Source organism: Notolepis coatsorum (genome assembly GCF_963971535.1).
Source record: "Notolepis coatsorum genome assembly, chromosome: 17".
NCBI lineage: Eukaryota > Metazoa > Chordata > Actinopteri > Aulopiformes > Paralepididae > Notolepis > Notolepis coatsorum.
In genome coordinates this window covers 15,713,327-15,722,910 of record NC_140181.1, presented here as the reverse complement: position 1 = coordinate 15,722,910, position 9,584 = coordinate 15,713,327, and the positions used below count along the sequence as shown (strand labels likewise).

The window sequence follows — 9,584 nt, the reverse complement described above, 5'->3', positions numbered from 1 at the left end:
GAGAGAGAGAGAGAGAGAGAGAGAGAGAGAGAGAGAGAGAGAGAGAGAGAGAGAGAGAGAGAGAGAGAGAGAGAGAGAGAGAGAGAGAGAGAGAGAGAGAAGAGAGAGAGAGAGAGAGAGAGAAGAGAGAGAGAGAGAGAGAGAGAGAGAGAGAAAGAGGAAAGGATATTGTAGGAGGGGTTGGGTTCGATAATGCATTGTTTGCAGGGAGGAAGTTGAGTGCGCGGTGGCGCAACTGGGCAGTAGTCAGAAATAATATAACAAAAAAAAAACGTTGAAGCCTCTTCGGAACGCGTTCCAGAGATTCCACGCGCTAATCCACTACCTGTCCAACAGGTGTAATTGGATGACGCGCAGCCTTTACGCGGGCGCACGAAGGGAGCCAAACACCGGTCCACTCCAAGGAGCCAAACACCGGTCCTAAAGTAAGAGGCTCCCATCCATGGTCCTCTATGGGTGGATGTCTGCTTAAAGTTTGTCCTTGTCTGGAAACACTATGGCAACGACTATTCGCCGGGAAGAAGGACATTGGCAACAACGGCGATGTTGTAGGCGACGGTGGGAAAGTTGAGACGTCGGGAGGAGATGGAGAGGAGGAGGGTTCGAGCGTCACACCCGCCGGGGGGTTTACGCGCTACAAGGTGCACCGCGAAGCCCTCCAACCACCACCGACTCGACAGCGGCAGAACAGCGGGGAGGAGAACTCGGTCTACACGGCGCTGTGGTCGTTCGAAGCCCGGCATGAGGACGAGCTGTCGTTCCACGCGGGGGACCTGTTCAACGTCCTCAGTCGGACCGGGGACTGGTGGACCGCGAGGAGGATAGACACGAACGGGCGCGTCCTGGCCACCGGGATTGTGCCGAATAACTATCTGGCCAGGGGGGAGTCCGTGGAGGCGGAACCGTGAGTGTGGGACCGGGGATCCGGCACAAACATTGATTGATTGATTGATTGATTGATTGATTGATTGATTGATTGATTGATTGATTGATTGATTGATTGATTGAAAACTTTATTAACAGATTGCAGAATGGGTACAGCTCAGAATACATACAATTGTTAAGGGGATGCAGACCAGAGAAAGTACATTGGAGGTGGTTGGGTGGGTGGGGTGGGGTGGGTGTAGGAGGGGTGGGTGGGGGACAAGCAAAACTGTACAGTTTGTTTGGCAGTATAGTGACTTTCAACTTACCGTCAGTCGACTGGGTTTTTAAATGAGTGTAGATCATCTTAAGGTAAGGGTTAATGTAAGGGACCGGTTTAAGGTAAGGGATAGATTTACACACAACTTTTAGGTGAAAACTATAGTTATGGCTTTACAACAAGCTAACAAGTGACGACTTCCTATTGACAGTCGGGGAGGGGATAGACTGTTGGCAAGTTACTGACACACTGACTATTGATAAGATGTAGAGTCTACTGTAATAGACTCTCAACCTTAAGTGTTATCCAAAATATGTATTTACCTCTGCAATATATCAAGAGTATTAGTGCCATGAAAAATGTATGTAACACCAGTTAAACAGATGGGTTAGCTTACTGCCTATAGGTGAACCCCACCTTCCAACATGTATGTTTCAGTGGCAATTGGCCTGATAGATGGGAATGAATGGACAGAGGAAAAGGCGGGTACAGTATATGCCTACTCCTACCTGCTGCAACTGCAACTATAGTGTACGTAGGCAGGGGCGTAGCTGGGGGGGGGGGGTAGCTTAGGATGATTCCAAGGGCCCAGCACTGAGGGGGCCCCCCAAAAAAATAAAAAAATAAATGTTTATCCGAATGTATAGGTAAAAACCATATTATGCGTTTTCATCAATAAAAAAATTGCCAAAATGTTTTGGCTCGCGCGCTTACGCGCGCTCGCATTCACTGTGGGCCTACAAATACATTCTTTCATGGGGCCCAGAATCTGGAGCTACACCCCTGTACGTAGGCCTAACTGTGCCTATAACACTATACACTGTATTTCCCTTGTCTTATGAATGAATATTGCAATGACGTAAGCTATGTGGCCACAGTTTATGAGAAGTGACCTACTGTTCTGCATTTCTATCCAAGTGTAAATAACGGCATGATAAATCAAACCTGTCAAAGCTGAAATGTTTCCCTGTTCTGAATAATATCTACATGCAGTTTGGTGTAAAGTGTAGGAAGTAGGCTATGTATAGGCCTATTACTTAAGTAGAAGGGGAAAATGCACTTTAAGATAACACGAGACAAGATAAGATATTCCTTTATTGATCCCCTTGGGGAAATTCAGGCATAGCAGCATGGGGGAGGGGAAGAGTGGAGGTACAGGTACGGGCAGGGTAATAGAAGACGTCAATATAGGCAATAAAACTACAGTGAAGTTGTTGCATTCTTTTTTTTTAATCCACTTTTTCTCCTTATGTTCTATTTTTCTCCCATCCCAATTTTGTATTTCCAATTCTTCCCTCCCCTGTCTTGAACGTTGCTAGACTATGCCTCCCACTGGTCGGCTGTAGTGAGGATAGAAGCCTTGCATCACGTGTCCCCTCCGGTAAACGAGGAGGCAGCCTGTCGCATCTTTTCACCAGACAGCTCGAACTCTCAGTGGCGAGGAGTAACGCGTGGGAGGCTCACGCTGCCCCCGATACTTCCTGTCTCTGCTGTACAGGCGTCACCCAACCGACCTGTAGGAGTCGCTGTCCACAATGTCCAATCCTTCCCCACCCACCGGCTTTCCCACCCTCTAACACTGCCAATTGTGTTAGTGTATGACGGCCGGCCAAGCCGGTAGCAACGCCGAGAGCTGGGCTCGATACCAGCATCTCCTGCATTAGTGGCGAGCGTCTTGCCCACTGCGCCACTCAGCCGCCAAGTTGTTGCATTCTTCATTTGGTTCGGTTTGCTTTCACACTGCAATTTGTCAAGTGCACCACACTTTCTGAACAATGTCACGCGATCGAAAAGGGCGCTCATCTGTTGGATATATATAGAATCCCAAAAACAGGCTTCGGGGACAGCTCTACAGCGCACATACACACACACACCACATTATTCTGCGAAGCAGCCCAGCGCACACACATACACCACATTATTCTGCGAAGCAGCCCAGCGCACACACATACACCACATTATTCTGCGAAGCAGCCCAGCGCACACACATACACCACATTATTCTGCGAAGCAGCCCAGCGCACACACATACACCACATTATTCTGCGAAGCAGCCCAGGGGCTCCACGTTTTTATTTATTTTTATATTAAAATATATTTAGTAAAGGATCACAAGTGTGTTTTGGATTTGTTGTAAACAAAGACAGAAAATAAACTTCATTCATTCAATTAATAAACTGTATGCCTCACTGTCACTGTGTGGAAGAGACTGTCTGACTGGGATCATTCTTTTGTGCAAGGCAACATCAGGCTTGACTTAAAACATTACTTTACTAACTTAGTGAAACTAAATGTAACAAATTAACACATAGATATAAATATACTGAATGGTTATTTCTTATTTTATTTCTTATTATAAAAAATAAAATAAAAATACGATATATATATATATTTTTTTACCGATACCCGATCCAGCTATTTTACTGATATCGGCGGCCGATACCGATACCAATATCGGATCGGTGCATCCCTAATTTTAAGTAGCCTATTCAGTTACTCTCAAGTGAAAACGATACAGATTTTCAATAATCTACTCAATTACAGTAAGTAAATGCATAGGCGGCGGATGGGCTTATGATGTAGGTAGGCTGTAATGGGAATGCCCCCTTGCGCGAAGCGCGAGAAAAATTTGACCTTTTATTTTTGGTTTCACGCAAACTGTCCAGGTTCTGATTTCATATACACACACACTACTAGGCTATACTACAGCGAGCCCCACTCATTTATATATAGTGCCAATTAAGTGTTCAAATGAAGGCATCCAATAATATATGAACCATTGTCTTACCTTAATGCAGATAAATGCGACGTTTCGTCTTGGTGAGAATTGAATCACAAGTTGCAATGAAGTGAACGTTTTTCGTAATTTAGATCTCATCATGCTTTGAAAACAATGTACATACAGTAGCTCTAAAAAGTTTCCACGATTTGATGAACTCGGACTCTCATCATGTCCTCTTAGAGCAAACCCTTGTTTGCCAAGATAAAACAACATACAGCCTCAGGTGATCGCTAGTTATGCCTCCTCGCTTCTCTACAAAGCGATCGGCGGGCTGAAATTCAGAACACAGATGTTTGCTTTACTCTGCCTGCGTGATCAGATTCAGGATGATCATGTGAATGATGTGATTGGCCACATTATTTAACCTGAGCCTATGCGTGATTGGTTACTGCCTGTATACCTGGAATGTTAAACGCTGCCACAGATTGACACCTTCGTCGTTGACACCTCGGCCAGCGAGCCAGCTGCAGCACAAGACACACACTAGCCAGCAGCCTGCGCATATATAGTATATACATTTCAACAGTGGCGGCGGTGCTTTGTGGTTCGCAGTTCACGTTAATAGGTCGAGTTGAAAATGTAATGCTCTGAGATGCTCTGGAGCAATCTCTCTCGGTCTCTCGGATCAATCAAATCAAATAATTAACACATGTATGTTGTCATTTTAAACAACTCACCATTCATTCATTATGCATCAGCAGCAGCTAAATTATGTTTATAATGTTTGTATAATGTTTATACAAACGGTGCGTGCGATGTGATTGGTACAGACAGTACTGGATGCATTGCGGTCTGGAATGTCAACTGTGTCACCACACCTACCCATTGACACCTCCGTCGGGGCGACCCCCCCTCCCCCCCCACACACACACACACAGACAGGCTGCCTAATTCTGCAGTATGCCCAATATTATTTATATATAAATGCTAAATATTTACATCAGACATGTACAGACAATGTACAAACAAACAATAATTCTACATATTAGGTACAGGCAAGCATATGGTGTTCTGCAGGGATCTTGTTGACAAGTTCTTTTTTAACCATGTTTTGAAGTGGGGGTGGGTGGGGGTGGGTGGGGGCTCCTGCCAGTCTTCAGTGTATTCAGGCCGTCTGGAATGTTAAGTGTCACCACACCTATCCATTGACGGACCCCAGCCCCCCCCCCCCACACACACAGGTACACAGGGGAAAAAATAAAAATAAAGGCTACATTTTTTTTTTTTTTTTAATAAATAAAAATAATGTGTCGACTGGTCTGGGAAGGCACAGCCTGCCCCAGCCTTATACACCCGCCGCCCATGAGTAAATGTAATTAGTTACTTTTCCCCCCTGGATGTTGTGCAGCAGAGATGATAGTTCAAATAGTTCTTCAAGCGTACAAATGTCAATACTACCTATCATCATAAACCTTTCCCTTAATCTCGCTGTCTATAAACAATATAGCCTGACATTTTACTGGAATTAGCCTTCTAAACGTCTTGTTTTGCCCTCTTCTCTCTGTTTAGTATTACGACAGAATGGGAAGTGTGTACTCCTGTGGTTATTCTGAAATACGGAGATATGAATAGGTCAGAGAGTGAGAAGCATCGCTCTGGTTTCACTGAGAATCACTGTTTCAAAGGTGTATTTCTCATAACCCAAAACACTACTTTTTCAGACTATTGTTATTGTATAGAGTAGACTAATGTAAAAGAAGATAAAAGTTATACAATGTTTTGTAGTCGACTACCTACGACTTAGTATTTTAACGAGCCTACCTTGCGGTATGTTGCAGGGACTTTGGAAAGCTTTGACATCCGAACATAGTCAGTCGCTTTGGATACCAACGATGTCTCCACGATGTTTGTCTTCCTGCGACCCACATTGGGGCTCTGACTCACGGCTTGAAAAACACTACGAACGTGACAGTGGCTCGGGAGGTAGAACAGTCGTCTGGTGGTAATCCGGAGGTTCCCGGTTCGATTCCGGCTCCTCCCGGGCAGCGGATTATAAAAAAAATTAAAAATAAAATGTCGCAAAATCAACTCTGCCTCTCTTTGTTAACTACAACAAGCAATGCTGTTTGTTATTTAAGGTGAGGTCGGACTCGGCACTGACAGATTTGTGTTCATTGTGCTGCTTTTATAAAGCCTCAAATGACGGCTTACAATATTTCATGAAAGCAAAGTGTTTTGTTTGTCTAAGATTTAAAAAGGTTTAAACTTTACAGCACTGACAAAGTTGAACAAAGTGCTGTACAAGTCCCACAACATAAAAATAGTTTTTTTTTAATCTCGAAGCTTCGAATTAAAATCGAATCTCGGCCCCGAAGCTTCGAATTCCAAAACAAAAATCGAAGGTCAGCCCTACTATGGACAATGAAGAACGGCAAGCTTGGACACACTGCTTCTCACACAAACTCATTGACTTACTGCTGCAGACATCTGCACGTTAGACGTGGTGTAACGCAACTGATTACCTGCTCAGTGCTCACGTTGACAGTAAATATTAGGCTAATAATCAGTAGCCTATGTTAAAGTCTGGCAGCGTGGCGGTACTTGGCTAGGGTTGGGTACCGAACCCTGTACCTTTAAGGGTAACGACCGAATTACATTGGTACTACCAAGTACCGATTCACGCTATCAATCGGTACCTTTACATGTTTAGTACGAGAGTGTAATATACTAGACAAGAGGGAGCCTTTTCCAGAAATATATATATTACTGTTCCACCCCCCCTTCCTCTACTGTCTTTGGGTTGGGGTCAGAGGAGTTTGATAACATTTACTGAGGATGACCAGATAAAGTTGATATTTAAACATTTAAAAATATACTACATGATCAGGCGATTTATTTTGTGTGGTGTTACAACAATAAATGACCAAATGTTCTGAATGAATAACAATGTTGAAATTGAGAAGTTTGGACTTAATTTTTTACAACTGAAATTTGTATTTTTTCGTTATTACAGAGAGTGTTAAGTACAGAAAAAAATGTACCGTTGGGTACCGATACAGAATTCCAGGAACTAGTACTGGTACCGGTATCGGTTCAAATGTGAACGGTATACCCAACCCTAGTGGCTACATGGGCAGGGCTCCTGACTCACGGGTTTGAGCCCCGGTCGAGGCAGGAAAGTGTTGTTGTCCGACAAGGACAACGATGTGCTCTGAACTTGGCAATAACAATTCCCCTGTTATGGTGATGCTGTACCACTGCAGATGAGATGAATTCGGTCATTAAAGGGGGTTCCTGGGGCAGATGGGTACTGTAGAGGTCTAAGCACTCGCCTACCACCGCAGAGACTCTGGGTTCAAAGCCAGCTGCCAGCGGTATCTCCGGCTTGGTTAGGGCAATGCACGCAGCGACCAGGAAGGGAATTTTGGGGGATGGGAGAAAAATTATAGAAAGGTTCCCCGACGTTCCTGGCCAAATTCCCAATCAGGTCTCTGCCACCTAATCACCCCCATCCCTTTAATTGGCTCATATTAATCCCTGTCTCCTGAGCTTTTCAGCCATTGTGATGTGTGATGTGAATGGCAGCCTGCGTAGCCCATGGTTGGTTGCTACAGAGTCGTGGTGAAGGAGGCAATTTCCACCCTACATTGTAAAGCGCTATAAAAATGCTATTATACAGTAAATGCAATTCATTCATTCATGTTAAAATGTTTATTTTTCTCTAGAAGAGCCGTTCTTTTGCATTTCTATGGTCGGTGCTATCATTGTTGTTCATCTCAAAGGTTATACCCAATGTAAGACTATATTATAGAGCTAATGATCACCTGAGAAGCATCGTTATAATAAGTCGTATCGTAATGTGATAACAACAGCATGGCATGTGGCTATTTTGTGCATACTGTACTGTAAGTGCACTATATGCATTGTAGAAAAAGTGCCGTTGCAGTCTTTTCTTATAGAGCTGCCGACTCTGTCTTTGTTTGGGACTTATCATGACTTCCTTATAGACCTGTTGGCTGTCCACGTCAGACTCAGTGTGCGCGCATAACACAGGGCCAAAAAGGAACGTAATCCTGGTCAGAACAACGGGGCAGACTACAATATATTTGCATTTGTTAGCCATGCTGGTGCCACTTCATCAAACCTTTTATTTCAGACTCGGAAAAACTATTTGAGGTTGCACTAATTTTCAACTGTGTCTAGTTTACGTCAAGATCATAAGAATAAAACAATTTACAATGTTAAAATAGGCATAGATAAAAACACAATAAAAACAAAACAAAATACCTAGATAAAAAAGACCAGTTAAAACAATTACAGAGAGTACCATGAAGGTTTAAAATCATGGTCTAAATGTTTGGTTTAAAACTGGCCATAGGGCAGGAGAGAATCGCTTGGATGCACCAATATCACTATTTAACTGCAGGTAAAGCCTTTGAGTACTAGTACACACTGATACCAATTATTGACGCAATTTCCTATTTTTACTGGACAAGATAGACCATTAGTTTGGGCCATTGCACAATAATGATTGCTATACTGTAATATCATTAAAGAGACCTATCATGTTTCTTATGCTTGTAAAAGGCAGAATATCAAGTACCTTGCTCTCCTTTTATTTTGGACAATTCCTTAAACCTTTTATTGGCCCAATAATACCTGATACTAGTATTGGTATCGTTGCATCCCTGGTACCGCCACTGGTTTTCACATCACCTCTATCTACTATTTGTGTTCATCTAGATGGTACTTTGGGAAGATGAACCGCTTTGAGGCCCAAAGCCTTCTTCAGGATCCAGGAAACAGAGACAACGCTTTCATCGTCCGTCTCAGTGAGAAAGACAACGTCGGACATGTTCTCTCAGGTGAGAGAGAGAGAGAGGGAGAGAGATATGGGTACAAGTATAGTTTTGGGGGAGAGGGGACCTCCCCATAGCAGCCTTAGCTGAGAATGTATGTAGGTCTGTATGTAATGTTTTTGTTTTATAATGCAGAATTACTCATGAATTGGAATGCATTGTTTTGTAATAATAAACACCTGCTGCACTGCAGAGCCTATTTAATGTTTTAGGTTATAACAAGTTTGTCTTTTGTGACAATGTTAAGCATTTAATTTTTGCTGTGTGGTGCGTTAACGCAGCGTTCCATGTTGTTACTGTATTATTTTAAGATACTTACCTGCACTACATATTTTTTTTGTGATCAAATCTTTTTTATTTTGTTTTTCAAACATGAAACAAAACATCTCACAACACAACAATAATAATAATAATAATAATAATAATAATAATAATAACAACAACAACAACAACAACAACAACAACAACAACAACAACAACAACAACAACAACAACAACAACAACAACAATAACAATAACAATAACAATAACAATAACAATAACAATAATAATAATAACAATACATAAAAAGACATCCCAAAACATTAACTTAACACAACAATGACTAGACAATAAATGAGACAGACCGTACAGTTAACATCCCAAGCCCCCTCCATCACCACCCACCGCAGCCGCGATCCCCAACCCTTGAGGGCCCCAAGTCCGGCACCCCAGCGAGTCAAAGCATCATGCCTCTTTAACACCACGACCCGCTGAGGCCCTGAACCAAGGCCCCCCCCCCCCCACCCCGAGCCTGTGACCCTCCGACACAACCAAAGGGGCCCAGAACACATAACCGGTTAAAAAAAAAAAAAAAAAA

The 9,584-nt window shown here is 43.1% G+C and overlaps 1 protein-coding gene across 1 annotated transcript in view; it reads left to right on the top strand.

Annotated features, from left to right (window-relative positions):
• The first annotated feature begins 211 nt into the window (after nucleotides 1-211).
• ptk6b (PTK6 protein tyrosine kinase 6b) overlaps nucleotides 212-9,584 on the top strand; it is a 48,387-nt gene continuing 39,014 nt past the window's right edge. Inside the window, exons 1-2 of the mRNA XM_084332601.1 lie at nucleotides 212-904; nucleotides 8,610-8,731. Of these exons, the coding sequence (XP_084188727.1) occupies nucleotides 453-904; nucleotides 8,610-8,731 (574 nt within the window). The 5' untranslated portion in view covers nucleotides 212-452. The remainder of the gene's footprint in view (nucleotides 905-8,609; nucleotides 8,732-9,584) is intronic.